Source organism: Cebus imitator, unplaced genomic scaffold, assembly GCF_001604975.1.
Source record: "Cebus imitator isolate Cc_AM_T3 unplaced genomic scaffold, Cebus_imitator-1.0 Scaffold282, whole genome shotgun sequence".
Taxonomy (NCBI): domain Eukaryota; kingdom Metazoa; phylum Chordata; class Mammalia; order Primates; family Cebidae; genus Cebus; species Cebus imitator.
The window spans coordinates 1427441-1445584 of NW_016107597.1; the positions used below are offsets into that span (position 1 = coordinate 1427441).

At 35.5% G+C, this 18144-nt stretch overlaps 1 protein-coding gene across 1 annotated transcript in view; it reads left to right on the forward strand.

Moving 5' to 3' along the window:
* Nucleotides 1-18144, forward strand: part of IL1RAPL1 (interleukin 1 receptor accessory protein like 1) — a 1323503-nt gene that overhangs the window by 207156 nt on the left and 1098203 nt on the right. The window contains exon 2 of the mRNA XM_017501615.2: nt 3340-3445. Coding sequence (XP_017357104.1) covers nt 3364-3445 — 82 coding nt within the window. The 5' untranslated portion in view covers nt 3340-3363. The remainder of the gene's footprint in view (nt 1-3339; nt 3446-18144) is intronic.

The window sequence follows — 18144 nt, forward strand, 5'->3', positions numbered from 1 at the left end:
CACAGAATATATCAGAAGAAAAGGATGTGAGTGTTAGTAGTATTAATTAATTAGTAGTTCTTAAAATAATAATAAAAATAATAACAATTAACTACAATAACAATAATACAAACAGAAGCTTGCCTGTAACCCCAGCACTTGGGGAGGCCAATGCAGGTAGATCACCTGAGATGAGGAGTTTGAGACCAGCCTGGCCAACATGATGAAACCCTGTCCCTACTAAAAATACAAAAATTAGCCAGGTGTGGTGGCGGACACCTGTAATCTCAGCTACTTGGGAGGCTGAGGCAGGAGAATTGCTTGAATCTGGGAGGCAGAGGTTATAGTGAGCTGAAATGGCACCACTGCTCTCCAGCCTGGATGAAGGAGCAAAACTCAGTCTCAAACAAAAAAACCCAGGAAGCTTTAATTTGTTGTTCTTTCAATGTGCCAGTACTGTTCTAAGCACTGTGCTCTCTGTACTATTATAATACTTATTTTGCAAATGAGGAAACTAGTCACAGAGAGGTTATTTGTTCCAAATCACAGTTGGTAGGTGGCAAAGCTGGAATATATAGACTTTCTCCTCTTAACCATCACGATATGCTCATTCTGTATAAGGTTTACTAGTGGTTTATGTGAAGCCAAATGGTGAATGGTATTGATAGGAAACAGGCAAGTGTTTTCAGGTCCATTCATCCAGAAACTGAAGACTCTTGAAATTAGTTCACCAGTAGTATAAACAATAAAAAAAAAAATCTCGGAACCTCACTAAATAATTATGTACAGTTTGTATTGCTATTTCTGGGTACACATTTTAATTATGCAACAAGGTTAGCAAAGCTTGTATGTCTATGGCTAGGTATATTAAACTGGTTTTCAATTTAAGACACAATAAACGTCCTCAAAGAAGTTTGTAAAGATTATTGTAGATTGACTAAGATGTTAGGTCTCTGAAATTCTATGGGTTTCGTTTTGTTTTCCCTAATACACAAAGTTTCAAGAGATTCAATTAAGGATCCTGATATTACCAAATTGATGCTTTCCATACCAATTAATTTTAAGAAATAGAATTGCCAACTAGCTGTATGCTTTATAGAAATGAGTAAGGAAATAGTATTTTGAACAGGAGTAAAGTAATAAGATTGTTAAGCTGAAAGGTCTTGCAGTGTATAGTTGGATCCTGGGGTTTCTTGGGCAGTGCTGATTAAACTCACACTGAGAGAGGAACTGATTCTCACAGCTAACCTGAAGGCTGAAGATACCAACTTGAAGATTTCCTGCAGCTCCAGTTAGTGTGGTGGCTGGAAAATGGGATTCGGGTTTTAGGAATGCATGACTCAGATTTGTACTTTAATGTGGCAGTTCATCAGATGTGTCTGGTGAATCAGCTCTTTGGACTAGGTTTCACTTATGTCTTAACATAAATTTAAGGTCTTTGCAATAGAAAACTTTAACAGCTTATTATCCCTTAAAGGTGCTGCCATTAAAATAGATTATTCTTCACGCTATTTTACAAATTCACTGATTTTCTGAATAAAATGGTGATGGTGATACTTTGCTACAAGTGAATGGATTTTGCTTTTGTTTAGTGAATTAAAATGTGTTTTAACAGAGTTATTAATGTGAGTAAATTAATCAATATAAACCATTCAGAAGTATCTGAATGAGGCTCTGGGAGAACACAAAATGTGATAGTTTTGGCTTTCTCATCTTTAGTAAAGTTATAGTGATTGAAACCTGGATATGATCAGTCCTCAAATGTCTTGCAAAGAAACTTGTGCTGTCATAAGTTGACAATATATTTGAACTGTATTGCGATTTGCCACTTTTTGAAAGTTGGCCTTTCAGCCCTATCTCAGTCTTATACAAAAAGAAAAGAAGCCGGGAGTAGAATGGTGGTTGCCAGGGGCTGGAATGGGATTAAGAAAAAAGGGGAGATGTTGGTCAGAGGGTATAAACTTGCAGATATACAATGAGAACATTCTGGTGATCTAATCTATAGCATGTTGACTATACTTAATGATACTATATTGTGTACTTAAAATTTGTTGAGTGTAGATCTTAAGTCTTATGACACACAAAAACATACCAACTATGTCAGTTGAAGGATGTATTAGCTAACTTTATTGGGATAATTATTTCATTATATATGCATATCAAAACACATGGTACATTTTAAACATATACAACTTTGTGAATTATACCTCAATAAAGCTGAGACACAGAATGATGATTTTCTGGGAAGACAATGTTCATTTCTTTAATTTCAAATGAAATATCTCTCCTTTAGAAATCCAAACACACTAGGTTGGTGCCCCTTCTTGTATCCCTCTGCAAGCCTTATAATAGAAAAAAATAATTTTTTTTGGTAGCTTCATTGAGTGTTTTTTCCTCCTCCTCCTGCTTCTCCTCCTTCTCCTTTCCTCCTCCTCCCTTCCTCCTCCCTTCCTCCTCTCTTCCTCCTCTTCCTCTTCCTCTTCCTCTTTTTGGTTCAGTGTCTCACTTTGTTTCTCAGGCTGGAGTACAGTGACACAATCTCAGTTCCCTACAGCCTTGACCTCCCAGGCTCAAGCCATCTTCCTACATCAGCCTCCCAAGTTGCTGGGACTACAGGTGCACTCCACCATGCCCAGCTGTGTGTGTGTGTGTGTGTGTGTGTGTGTGTGTGTGTGTGTGTGTGTGTGTGTTTTGTAGTAATGGGGGTTTTGCCATGTTGCCCAGGCTGGTCTCAAACTCCTGGGCTCAAGGGATCTGCCTACTTCAGCCTCCCAAAGTGCTGGGATTACAGGCATACGCCACTGTGCTTGGTCAGAGTGTACATTCTTTTAATAAAAACAAAAGTCTTAAAATTCTCTTAAAGTATCTTTAGAGGTTTTTTGAAAGAAAATATAAAATCACAATTAAATATTTGGAGGCATACAGTTTATGACTTAATCTCCATTGGAAAGAATGACACTGAATAAAATCACATTCTATTATACCATGGAATGTTAAAAATATCTGTTTGGATGATTTATATGAAGATAAATTGTTAGTGAAATAATTCTTTTGAAGGGATCATTTCCATTTATTTAAATACAACTAGGGACTTTAAATAAAAATAAAATCCAAAACCTCAAGTCAACATAAGATTTTAAAGCATTTTGGGGGTGACGGCTATAGAGGCATAATTTTGGTATTACTGGATTTGATTTAACTTAGGAACCACAGGATATGGGAAAATATAATAGAAATCCTGTTTATCTTCTTTCCTTTTGTGTAATTAATTGCACCAATCATGTTTGATCAGTCATGAAATTTTTATAATTTTGTTACCTAGTTTTAAAACATGTATGTTTTTCTTAATCTTTGCTTTAGGGAATAGCCTTTAAAAGCTGGAAGATGAAAGCTCCGATTCCACACTTGATTCTCTTATATGCTACTTTTACCCAGAGTTTGAAGGTTGTGACCAAAAGAGGCTCCGGTAAGCAGTATTCCTCTATTTTTTTTTAAACTGTTTTTTTAGTAGCTTAAAGTGATAGTGCTACATTTACACATGTGTCATTTGTAGAAAAGTTGAGAATGATCAGTTATCCATATTGTAGAGATATTATGAGTAAATAGGTGGAGCGCACTGATAAAGAATTAGAAAAGTGAGAGTGAATTCAAAAGAATGTGGCTTATTTTGTTAATTAGTATGAATTGGCATGGATTCAATAGCAAAAGCTTGTATTTAGATTTCATTTCGTTGTAGGATTTTAAGTATTCTTATATAAACAGTGTTATTTAATTTTTTGCATGGAAATATTGTATCATTGATGTTAACTTTTATTGTTACCATATTGATGTCAGCTATGCCTAGGGAAGGTTCTTTTCAGTCTTGTACTCCAGCTGATTTGATGAATTGGTTGGATGTATTTAAAGAAAAAAGTAGTTTTATTGAAGAAAATGTTATGAGGAAGCACTAATATTTTAATAGGAAATATAGAGGCAAAGTAGAATGATAATGAAAGGAACTGCTAAATAGGTTAATGTTGGCATTTATGAAAAACTTTACATGTTATCAGGCATCTTGGTTTGTAGTGGACTGTTGATACTTCAATTGTATGGGACAATTGAATAATACCATTATCAATGTGAAGTTGTATCTTGTCTAGTAAGTCAGTAATAATATAAAGCCTTGTCATGCTCACACCATGTGAAGTCACGTAATTGTTGAAGTTATAGCTTTTAGGTATAAAGGAAGAAGAAGGATATTGTGTTTTGTTGCTAGAATTAGAATGTATTGTCTGTTAGTTCCAGAGAGACTGTGGGGAAAAAGGAGACAAGATAATGTTCAAGAGGTTGCAGTGTTGTGATATAAGCAATTGCATGGGCAAAAGCATCTTTGGAATTCAGAAAGTAAAGGGAATGAAAGGGCTGAGATGGGGCTGTGAAACTACCATCTTAGTCCTTGAGGTTAAAAAGCTTCAAACTCACTTTGATGATATAATGAAAAAGCCTACATGCAGGAGAAATAGGGAGCAGCTCTGCTCTTGTGAGCCCCTCCTGGGGATAAAGTTTGGAGGGAAATTGAGGAAGGCATTGTGCATGGACAAAGGTTTGGTGCATGGTTGAAAGTTAAAAAACAATACTGAGCCTCTTGGTTCTAGCATATTTGGTTATTATACAGCTGTTGTTATAGGCAATGTGAAAAAAATACTGTTTCTATGTCTACACGTTATTTCATATCTTCTTCTCACTGGATCTTTTTGAATGAGATTAAACCCTATGGTAGGATTATGATATAGCGGTTTATGTAATTCAAATGGGTTAAAGGGAAATAACATATATCTTGATTTCTTTAATTGTACTATGCTCAAGTACAATTAAGCATAACCAAGAGAGTTAGAGTAGGTAGAAGGGGGAGTAAATAGTGATGAAAGCTGATAATTTACAACATTGATGTTTTCTGGAATCGAAATTTACATTACAATCACTTAACATAGATTTTTGAGACAGTAGCTATATAGGAGAGAAATACTCATTTGTATAAGTATTATAACAAAATGACAATAGTTCATCAGAAATAGAAATATCGATTAATTCTTTAAAACTTTATTTTTCTGGTTATTACCCCTAATTACATAAAATCTGTTTTTCCAGTTCTTTCTGTGTATGTCAGATCTATGATTTATTCAAATAAAAATGTTATTCCTTTTTGATCATAATGTCATATGTCCATTCTATATAACCTCTGATTTGGGGGCAAGACATTTTATCAAACTGGGACTTCATTTAATATAAATGCAAATATTAAAATATCTCAAAAATCTGTGTTAAGTGATTTTAATGTAAATGTCTAGTCTAGAAGACATCATTGTTGTAAAAATTGTCTGCTCTAAAGACTTGAGAAACCTCAATAATCTGTCTCAAATTCAGTTTTAATTTTATAATTATTTTAGAATAATGGTAATAAGATGCTGTAAGTTAAGCAGAAGTTCTGAGACCTCTTTTCAATTTATGAATACAGTTGTCACATAATTATGTAATATGTCCTAAACCAAATGTGTTTTCTATATTATAATGTAAAAAGGACAAGGCACGTATTGGGATATTGCAGCATGCTTGATTTGTTTACTTTTCTATATGATGTAAATTAACATACCTTCCCCTAGTTTCTATATTAAGGTCCAGATGGATGGAGGCTTGTTTGTTTGATTTTTGGATATTAAATGTGCAGTTTGGGAATGAATAATATTGTTCTATCCATATACTTTCATAGCTTGCACTTATTTCAGCTGCTGTCTGTTCCCATGGCACCTTTGTTTGAGAGAAGCAGATATGTAGCTTACTGAATAGTGTCATTACTGATCTCCATACATCAAGTAGAAGACGATTGCACTTGGCATCTTTTCCTTAAAAGATTAATGGCTCAATCTTCACACCCAGCCCAACCTATAAAACCAGCAGCACCACAGCTAGGGGATAAAAATCAATTTTTGATGTTGATTTTGCATATTAACCAAGAGAACTTCTTATCTTTCTTCTTTCCTCTTATCATTTAATTCTTTTTTGATTCTTTATCTTATTAATCTTTTTGAAAGCTCAGTAGACATGATTCAAAACCTGAAGCTTTTCATGTGTCTTTTACTAGAATATTATTTTTAGTTCACTGTGACCACTAGAGAACCAGAACTAGATATTTTAATAATTAGGAATATATACAATATTATATTACACAGAGAAATACTGAATTTTTATGGCACGTTAATTTTGTATAGTGTTTGCTTTAGATTAGCACATATGGTCATTCCATAAAAATTTAAAAGTAGGTATTTGTTTTTCATTAACAGAACTAATTTGAAAGCAATAGGAGTTCTTTTTACACAAGCTGGAAATGCATTATTTTTATCACATTGACTTACACTCCCTTGCTATTAATTTAAGGAAAAAATTAAGTATAGTAAGGCAGTTATATCAGTATAACATCCTTGACGGAAAAAATGCAACTTTGTAACATTTTGTTTTAAATATCACTTCAGATATGTACAGTATGTTAATGATAATTAAGAACTGAATCTGGTCTCTCAGGTAATGTCCTAAAGTTGGGCCTGCATTTAGAATCAAGACTTTTAATATCTATTGAGGCAGATAGTCAGCCTTCGTTACACAATGGGCTTTATCCTGGGGCAATTCCAAACCTATTTTTTTAGTTTTTATATGTAGCACTTGATGAAAGATGCTAAGACAACCAATACTACCAGTCCCCCTCAAGCATGTGAAGGATTATAGCAATTCAATAAGTAAACATTTCAGTTGCTGTCATTTGTAGAATTCTGAAAAATGAACAAACAAAAAGTAAAACACATGTACAGCAAATGCTTGCTGAGAGAATCTTTGTATCTCAACCAGTTGAGAAAATTTAGCTTTACATTCTTGTTCCATGGCCCCTTTCTTCCTTAATTATTTCCTCCCTTCTTTTTCTTTTTGTTCTTTCCTTCCTTCCTTCCTTTCTTCCTCCCTTCCTTCTTCTCTGTTAATATATTTATCTGCAAATAAAAGGAGTTTATTTTCATATTCCCACTGTGTCTTGGTAGGACTTTTCAAACTATAAAAATATTATTATTATTTTGTCTGCATGGTTAAAGCATTTGAACGTATTTTTACATGACCATTCAAAGAGGTTAGCATAGCCTCTATTAATAATAGCTATTCTTAAATATATACATTTAAAAATTGTGTATAACTAAGAATCTGGAGTAAGATTTGGGAGCAGGGAAATAGTTTAAATAGTTGAAGGACAGTTATGGACAAAGTATGTCTATAGCACTTTGGGGGGACTAAAGAGTGAGTTGTAATTTGAAAAGTTTGGGATACTGAAGAAAAATGAAGCTAGAGAGGTCTGGATGTACAAATTAGGTAAGAGAAGGGGTTCCGTGTTGGTTTGCTCTCAAAACATCTTCAGAATATAAGACGATGAGTGCAAGGACGCTGATTAATGTGTGCTTATAATCTCTACAGTGCCAAATATGCTGTTTCAGAGTCAGGGTTCAAGGAAATGTCTTAATGAATTAATGACTGCATGAATGGGTGAGTGAGTGGTTTTAATATTCAGAATTACTTCGGTGAGGATGCTACAGGACCAAAACGATATTAGAAAGTTAAAGGTAAAATTGAGTAGAGGCATTTAAGAAAAATGTTTTTTTCTTAAAGAGCAATCAGTATAATATATAATGTGAGACTACTGAAGCAAAAGATACAACTCAGAATAAGCAATATCTAGGACATGATAAGGGTTTAGATGAAGATAATGAACGTTTACAAATTGGGAGTGTTTTCATTGGGTTGAAATGCAGTTGAAAATCTGTTAAAGGGTAAGGAAAATGATTCTTCAAGTATTTTTCTATTGGAATTTTACTGCATTTAGCTCTGCTTTAAAGAAGTACTAATGTCATTGTGCAGAAGTTTTGGATTTAATGGTATTGTTCCATAATGGCCATTATGAAAAGCTTGAGCTCATGATTACTAATACAGGATAAATAAGCAAGTGACTTCAGTATAGACAAAAAGTATTCAGTTATTAGAGCATATAGAGAAGAGGAAGTGGCTGCATTACCAAAAAGCACATGTTATTTTAGGAGGGATTTAAACTATATAAAAGCTCCCTAAAGCAGCCAGCTACTAGAGAGTAGAAGGGTTACCACAGGGCGTTGATATTCTCTTCATTCTAGAACCTGACAGGGGACACCTGTTTGTGTAAAATGATTTAGATGCAGTTCTTCTTGACAGCAAGAGAAAGGCAAGCCTCAAGAGGTTTTCCTAAACTTGTGACTCTAGGCCCTAATAATTTATAAAAAGTAGGAATAGCAAAATAACTAAAGACACAGTTTTGGTTCCAAGTTTTGTGTTGTTACCTATGGATATTCATTTAAGTGAAAGAAATTATGCTACTGTGTAAAGAAAGTGAGATTTAACTGAATAGGAATGAGAAAGTCTAGTGGGGGTACTTCCACCTCATGTCAGTGTGATTTATGTGCAGCAGCTCTCTTGGGCATTCCTGTAAGTCAATGAGCTTAATTTCACATGATTAAGAGACAACCTAGTCCCAAAGCATCTGCCTTTTATTATGTTACCATGTGTTTATTCTCAGCTTGTCAAATATGTCAAAAAAGATAAAGCATTTCTCCTTATTTTCCTTTGGGGTAGCTTATAAGATCAAACTTCTGGGGCTTTGTTTCTTTACCTTTTGAAGTTAAAAAAATGCACTTTAATTTTTCTCAGAAAAAAAAATTTCTCCTATTTATTGTACTTTTTACAAATTTTGAAATCAGATCTAGAGTAATTTTAATATCCCTTTGAAATTATGTCTTTAACTAAAATAACAAGTCTAACAAAAATGGAACTTGTACCTAACAAACAAAATAAAATTATCCAATATCTTCTTTTAGTTATACCTGTATTCTTTCATATCTATATTCTATTATACCTATGAATTCCCTCACAAGCTTACCCATTGGATTTTAGTTGTTGGTTCAATTTTATATGAAGTTAGCACAGATTAATGCCAATTGTAGAAAATGATTCCTGCTTCATGGTGAGTTGAAGATAAACGGCAGTATGAATGAATCTTCAAAGTTGTCTAAGACTTCAATGAGGAGGAGTATATTCCAAGTTAATAAACATAGCAGTGTGGTACTGTTTCATGAGGGTATATAACTGGGTACATATTGTTCTATGTATTTGATGGGAGAGGTGCAGGATAGAGGGCAGCAATGTAAAAGCTAGCAAGTTGTAGGCAATTTGTTTTGTTCGAAAAATGATATCTGTATTAGTCCATTTTCATGTAGCTGATAAAGACATACTTGAGACTGCGCAATTTACAAAAGAAAGAGGTTTAACTGAACTTTCCACATGGCTGGCGAAGCCTTACAATCATGGCAGAAGGCAAGGAGGAGCAAGTCACGTCTTACATGGATGGCAGCAGGCAAAAAGAGAGCTTGTACAGAGAAATTTCTGTTTTTAAAACCATCAGGTCTTGTGAGATTCATTCACTATCAAGAGAACAGTGCAGGAAAGACCCACCCCCATGATTCAATCACCTGCCACTGGATTCCTCCCATGATACATGGGAATTGTGAGAGTTACAATTTAAGGTGAGATTTGGCTGGGGACACAGCCAAACCATATCATTCCATCCCTGACCCCTCCCAAATCTCATGTCCTCACATTTCAAAACCAATCATGCCTTCACAACAGTCCCCAAAAGTCTTAACTCATTTCAGCATTAACTCAGAAGTTCACAGTCCAACGTCTCATTTGAGACAAATCAAGTCCCTTCAACCTATGAGCCTGTAAAATAAAAAAAAAAAAAAAGTTAGTTTTTTCCTAGATACAATGGGGATAAAAGCATTCGGTAAAATCAGCTGTTCCAAATGGGAGAAATTGGCCAAAACCAAGAGCCTATAGGCCCCATGCAAGTCTGAAATCTAGCAGGGCAATCAAATCTTAAAGCTTCAAAATGATCTCTTTTGAATCCATGTCTTGCATATGGGTCGTGCTGATGGAAGAGGTGAGTTCCCATGGTTTTGGCAGTTCTACCCCTGTGGCTTTGCAGTGTACAGCCACCCTCCCAGCTGCTTTCACTGGCTAGTATTGAGTGTCTGTGGCTTTTCTAGGCAGACTGCAAGCTGTCAGTGGGTCTACCATTCTGGGATCTTGAGGATGGTGGCCCCCTTCTTACAGCTCTACTAGGTGGTGCCCCAGTAGGGGCTCTGTGTGGGGGCTCTGGCCCCACATTTTCTTTCTGCACTGCCCTAGCAGAGGTTCTCCATGAGATCCCCACCCCTATAGCAAACTTCTGCCTTGGCATCCAGGTGTTACCATATATCTTCTGAAATATAGGTGGAGGTCACCAAACCTCAATTCTTGACTTCCGTGTACTTCCAGGTTCAACATCATGTGGAAGTTGCCAAGGCTTGGGGCTTGCACCCTCTGAAGCAATAGCCTGAGCCCTATGTTGGCCTCTGTCAGCCACAGTTGGGGCAGCTGAGACATAGGGCACCAGGCCCCTAGACTACACACAGCAGGAGGACCCTGGGCCTGGCCCATGAAACCACATTTTGCTCCTAAAGCTCCAGGCCTGTGATGGTGAGGGACTGCTATGAAGATCTCTGACATACCCTGGAGACATTTTCCCCACTGTCTTGGGGATTAACATTTGGTTCCTTATTACTTATGCAAATTTCTGTGGCTGGCTTGAATTTCTCCTCAGAAAATGGGATTTTCTTTTCTATCACATTGTCAGGCTGCAAATTTTCCAAACTTTTATGCTCTGCTTCCCTTATAAAACTGAATGCCTTTAACAGCATCCAAGTCACCTCTTGAATGCTTTGCTGCTTAGAAATTTCTTCCACCAAATACCCTAAATCTTCTCTCTCAAGTTCAAAGTTCTACAAATCTCTAGGGCAGGGGCAAAATGCTGCCAATCTCTTTGCTAAAATATAACAAGAGTCACCTTTGCTCCAGTTCCCAAGTTCCTCATCTTCATCTGAGAACAACTCAGCCTGGACCTTATTGTTAATATAACTAACAGCATTTTTGTCAAAGCCATTCAACAAGTCTCTAGGAAGTTCCAAACTTTCCCACATTTTCCTGTCTTCTTCTGAATCCTCCAAACTGTTCCAGTCTTCCAAAGTCACATCCACATTTTCAGGTATCTTTTCGGCAATGCCCTACTTCTGGCCCCAATTTACTGTATTAGCCTGTTTTCATGTTGCTGATAAGGGCATACCTGACACCAGGAAGAAAAAGAGGTTTAATTGGACTTACAGTTCCACATGGCTGGGGAAGCCTCACAATCATGGCAGAGGGCAAGGAGGAATATGTCACATCTTACATGGATGACAGCAGGCAAGAAGAGAGCTTGTGCAGGGAAACTCCCATTTGTAAAACCATCAGATCTCATGAGACTCATTCGCTATCATTAGAACAGTGCAGGAAAGACCCGCCCCTATGATTCAATCACCTGCCACCAGATTCCTCCCATGACAGGTGGGAATTATGGGAGTTACAATTCAAGATGAGATTTGGCTGGGGACACAGCCAAACCATATGAATGTTTATTGTAGAGATAGCACACAGGCAGTCACAGCTTGTACCAGAGGATTAACCCCTGATCTATGGGCAGTCAACTATAGGCTTGCAAATGATCCATAAGGTGGCTTGGAAATTAGGACACTGGTGTATCAGTATCCTATTGCTGTTTATAAAATTACTACAAACATAGTGGCTTAAAGCAACACAAATTTATTATCTTATAGTTTTTGAGGTTCTTCATCATCACATCTCCTCCGACTCTGACCCTTCTACCTCTCTCTTTCCCTTGGAAGGACCTTCAAGATTATATTGGGCATCCTCAGATAACCCAGGATAATCATTCCATCTTAAAATCATTAATCAAACCGAAAGGTACTTTTTGCAATGTAATATAACACAGTCATATGTTTCAGGGATAAGGCAGTGGACATCTTTCTGGAGGGCATTATTTGGCTTACTGCAACTGGCAATTAGCCAATTCAAACAAACTGCGTATTGAATTGCATTGAAGACTGGAGAATGAATTGTCAGCCAGGAGCCAGATGGGAATGGAAGAGAACAAGAACATACTGAGGGTGAAAGCAAGAAAATTTTCAACAGAAAAGAGTTGAAAATTTTTGCTGAAAGGCCCATGTTATCCATGGTGTATGATAAAAGATGAAGGGGGGTTGTAGAAAAAGAAGAAAAAGGAAAGAAAACAGGGCAGAGGGAAAGGAAGGAAGGGAGATATGGAAAGAGAAAGAGAGGAAACTGATACTAGTGATGCTTTGGATCTTAAGAACATTTTAGAATTCATCTGCACTCCACACATATACTTTCAAAAATACCCCTTTTTCTTTGTGGTAGGCTAAAGGAATCTGTGTTCTTTCAGCAAAACAATACCTGACCTGAAAATGATTTCCAGACACAAAGTAATAGCAGTGAGAATAGTGAAGACAGAAGAGAGAACAATTTTAAAGTTAGACTAAATTGAAATAGATGATCAATTAGATGTGAGAGGATATAAAGAAAGAGGTAAAGAAAAATATTCTGTAATGAGAGGATTGGGATACCATCCATCATGTTAAAGGTCCCCAAATCACAGAAACTTGAAATGTCTACTTATTTAAAGAAAACAGTAAGAAGATCTTTGTGACTAAGATGAAGACCCAAATGTAGATTGAGGATAGAATATGAAGGGTTTTGGATGTCTTGCAAGGTATAGTGGATTTTATTGTGAGAACAAAATACTTTGGCTGAGATATTTAATAACTTTGCAAATCCCTTTAGTAGAAAATTCAGTCTGGGTGGTTGGGGCTCTGATTTGATAGATCTGTTCATTGTAGTATCTTCTCTATATCATAAAGATGAAACTTCTTGCTGCGTATATGATAGTGTTACACACATTTGTGAGTCCATCCGTAAAGCTGCCTTTACAGAGAAGGGAAGACGAATAATCAAGCTATGTAGTATCACACATGAAAATGGCATGGTTAACCTTGATTTTAGACGTGTAACACTCCCTGTAGAAAAGGCTAGGGTGGGACTCCAGAATGGCCAGTAAGAGACTCAATAAAAATCATATTTACCTAGAGGGAGGGCCTATAAAGCAATTAAAGGGATTGAAAATATGTTTCTGAAGAATATATAGGATCCGATGCGTGTTTGGAGATGAATTGTGAAATAATTCAAGGAGAAGTTATATTGATGGTGTCACCAATTACAGAGAGAAGATCCATGGCAGTTTTTTGGGGGAGAGGGGATGGAATGAGTTCAATTTGGAATATACAAGCTGTGGTAAGTCGCTGGAAATATTGAGCTAATGGATTTATTGGTCTGGAATTGTACTAGTTTCCTGTGGCTTCTGTAACAAACTACCACAAACTGACTTAAAACAATAAAATCTGTCCTCTCAAAGTTCTGGAGGCCAGAAGCCTGAAATCAAAGTACAAGCAGGGCCACACTTCTGATGTCTCTGTTGCAGAATCCTTCCTTGCCTCTTCCACATTCTAGTGGCTTTAGTTTTCCTTGGGTTGTCGCAGCTACCATCTTCATATGGCCTTCCCTTCTGTGTCTTTAATCTCCCTCTGCTTTTCTCTCGTAAGAGAGGACACCTGTCATTGGTTTTAGGATCCATTCGGAAAATCCAGCATGATCTCATTTTGTGATCTGTAACCTTAATCACATTCACAAAGATTCTTTATCCAAATAAATTTATATTCACAGGTCTGGTCAGACAGATATTTTGGGGGAATACTGTTGACACTGCAAATGTCAAGTCAGGAGGTATGGATTTTGAAATTGTCCTCATATGGAGAGCAGCATGATGGAATGAGATGATCCAGGGAAAACATGCAAAGAAAGAAGAGGAAAAGAAAAGGGAAAGGGAAATAATCAAGGATTCTCTGGAACACTAGCCCTGAAGAGGCTGGCAGAGAAGGAGCAACCAGTCAGGGAAAGAGATAAGGGAAAGTTAAGAGAGAAAGAAAGAGATCTTAGTTGTTTTGGTTCCTGCAAACCAAGAATGGAGAAAGCTTCAAAATGAAAGAGTGATACTGTTAAATTCTTTGGAAAGTTGTGTCAAATAACTGAAAATAGAAGTTGATGTCAGGTTTTTAAAGAGTATATATTGTACAAAATCAGTATATTAAAGGGCCTTTGTATATTAAAGGGATGTTATTTATTTAAAGTTTGTTTAACTCTTTAGAAATTATGCTTTTTCTAGGTAAAACAAGTATAAAACTCATGGTTAACTATGCTAATGAAAAGAATTGCATTATAGTACAGATAATTTTTTTTACAATCAAAAACTTCTTTTATCAAAAATTAAAACATGTTTTGCCATAGATAAATGTCCTGAAGGAAGGGTGATACTGATTTAATTTTCATTTTTTCATTTCCTATGTACATATATGAAAGATAGCTTACAAATGTATTATAATTTTCCATGGTTAATCTTCATGTTAACTATCATAAGTCGGCAGGAAAGGTCTACAGACAGCTAATATTTACACTCCAACTTTCATCTACGGTGATGATCACAAAAATTACATGTTTTCAGTTAACCTCTCAGAAGTGTCTTACATTAATCTGATGAGTAATATATTAGTTTGGTGCAGAAGTAATTACAATTTTTGCTATTACTTTCAATCGCAAAACTGCAATTAGTTTTGCACTGACCTTATAATACCCACAGCACTGGAAATTAAGACACCTGGATTTCAATCCAGCTCCTAACAGGCCTTGTTGATTGGGAACATGTCCCTGACTGAACCTGTCATGTCTTTGGTTTCCATTTTCATAAAGTTTTGAACTACAACATCATCTGTAGAAATAGTAGTTTATCTTTTTGTTCCTTTCACATATATTTATTGAACACTTTTAATGCTTACTAACTACATACCTGACATTTTTTTCTGTAACTTATTTTACGTATTTGCAAACTGGTCACCCATTAAGATAGGCAGAGTTTGTGACCGGAGTTCCTGAGGCCCATTGTTGGCTACATTTGACTTTATGTTATACAGTTTGTGCCAGCACTACAAAGTGGAGGATGCTATTAGCTTAAAACAAAGGTTCTATTAAGAGGAAAAAATGTTATTTCTTACTAAACAGCACACAGTATATCATTACAAAGCCAAATTTAAAATAAGGTGATTTTCCTTGCAGGTGGTGATGTGACTAGGTAAATTTGGTTTGGCAGTTTAAAATACCAAACTATGTTTTAGTCTATTTTTGCTTATCTAAGGCAGATTTCCTTTTTGTAGAGTTATGGTCTCTTAAGACATCTATGCAAGACACCTTCCATGGTAAATGTTGCCTTAAGGCGATGACAGTGAATAACTTTGCCAAGTTTCAGAATCTCTGAGGATTATACATAAATATTTCTTTAAAAAGTGTCAGTCAGCCTCTTATGAGTATTCTCAACTCTATTCAATTGTCACTTATGTTTTACTAACTGTACTAAAATATTTCCCAATTAGATTTGGTACCTTGAGTTCAATAAAGTACTGCCATTGGCATCTTACTTTGAGCTCTTAAAGCATATTCCACTTATTTTGTGTTCCAAATATTATGCCGTAAATGGTAAAATTATTTTTATCAATGATGAGGAAAGATTTTCATACTCTGGTGAATTAATATTTTTCTGAAATATATTGTCATATCATAAAAAATGCAACTATATAAAAGGATTGTTCCCATTTTTCCTATAAATATGTTCTATAAAGTAATTGTACTCTCCAATGCCATCTTGTGGCTTTTTAGGATTGATGAAAATGCAGTAATAAACACAGAACACAGAGAGAAAATAAACATTGGAAGAAAACTTCTGATGAATTACTGCTCAGTGATAATTTTACTTGATCTCAATACTTCTCAAACATTTATTTTCTCTAATTTATTGCCTTAGATTTTATAAATAGTATATATATTTCTCGTACATTTTGATACATTTTATAATAGAAATGTTCCTTAAGATCTTTTAAGGAGATAAAAATATCATATTTTTATCATCTTAGCATCATGTCCATTTGTAGCCCTCTATTATCAGAATTCAAATTATTATGACAAGTATTTTAGACTTATTAAAATCCTCTTTTAATACATTGCTGTCATTGAGGTCTTGTTATTTTAATAATTCAGGTGTCAAAAGAAGAAAAAGTCATTAAAGATTTTAGTTGCTCAGTAATATAAATAAGAGCTGCTGAGAATTATATGGAAGTGAAGAACATGGATAGTTGTGTGCTTTACAACTTAGGCTTTCCTGCTGGTCTGTCAGGCTGGCCCTGAAATAGGAGATGGGAGGGCCTATGTAGGATCAAGCTAAATGGAAAGCACTAGTCATCAGGCAAAGTTACCTTGAAAAAGCAATTACTTTATCTGCATATTTCAAAGAATGAAGACCAAGAAAAATTCTTAGCAATGTTTTGTTTTTTTAAAGTGAAAAAATTGCAGTCTTAACTGTTATAAATGCTTTTTCAAATGAAAGGCATAGAATACATCTCTCCCCACACTAAAATATTCGCATGCTAACAGTGTTTTCAAATTTTGGCGAGAATATCTTTTTCCATTTATGAGAACTCATAAACAATATATACAACCATACTTGATTATGTTTGTTTCTTTTAAGGTTTTATGCATGGAGGCTACTTCATCTTCTTAAAGGACAAAGTAACAGGTTATGTACACAAATGTTAACAAGCATTTACTGAATTCCTAACATATACCAAGTGCTTGGTAACATTGATTCACATCAGCTATGCTTGGGCATAAAAAAGGTTAAAATGTTTAGATATTTGTTTGTAGAAATTTACCTTTTACATTCTTTATTTAAAAAACAAAACTATGGAAAATTACATTAATAGAAATGAGGGCAAAATGATTTATCTTTATTAATTTGATCACTTCATTCTTAGGTTTCTATACCTATGAATCTTATCCCAAAAATTGTTTATATAATCTCCTCATAACTTTGATGGTTTTTAAAGAAACATATGGAGTGCTTGTTTTTGTAACTGCATGCCTTTTTACATTATAAAATCCATGTATCTGTCATATCTTTGGAACTGATGGTGCTTATAGGCATTGTCCTTTCATATTCACTAGTCAGTTCTAGTTTATTCTTTGTATTTATCAAATGTTTTCAGGCAAAACTTACTGTAAACAAGCAACTGGACTGATTTCAGGGGATTAAAAAAGAACAATGTACCACCTCTGCTATTAAATGCCTTGCAAAAATCAGTGATATGAGGTATCGTACATGTATAGTATATTACTTTTCCATTGTAGTTGTAACAAATCACTGCAAACTTAGTGTCTTAACACAAATTTATTATCTTATGATGCTGAAGGTCAGAAGTTCTAAAACCCAGGTATCAGCAGGGATGCATTCCTTTAGGAGGCTCCAGGGAAGAATCTGTTTTCTTGCTTTTCCTAGCTTCTAGAAACCACCTGTGTTACTTACTTGTCTTGTTGCTCCTTCCTGAACTTAAAATCATCAGCATAGCACCTTCCAACCTCTCTAACCCTTATTTCTACTGTCACATCTCCTTCTCTGATTCTGACTTTCTGGCCTCCCTCCTGTAAATATCCTTATGATTACATTGGGCCCACCATGTTAATCCAGAATAATCCCTCCATCTCATGATCCTTAATCACACCTTCTAGGTTTCTTTTGCCACTTACAGCAACATAGTCATAGGTTCTAGGAATTAAGACATGAACATCTTTGGAGAGTCATTATTCTGTCAGTCACAGTGGTATGTTAGAGTAGCTTTTACATAACATAGTTTGTTATGGATGGAATACATATATATTGGGGAACAGTACAGAAGAAACGATGAGGGAGTGTCAGGAGGAAAGGTGGAAAAAGATAGATGGGAGCCATATCACAAGGACTTTGTATGACATGACAAGAAATGCTAATATTTTCCTCTGGGAAGTCAGGAACCGTTGAAGAAATTGAAGCAGAACTTAGTAGGAATAACCTGACCAGATAGATTGGAAAGAGCTCTAAGACAAGAGGGCAGGAAATGAGGCCAATAGTCCAGGTAAAAGTCATGAACTGAGCGGTAACAGTAAGAATAAAAGAAAGAATCTCAAGTTAACACAGGGAGAAGCTTTTTT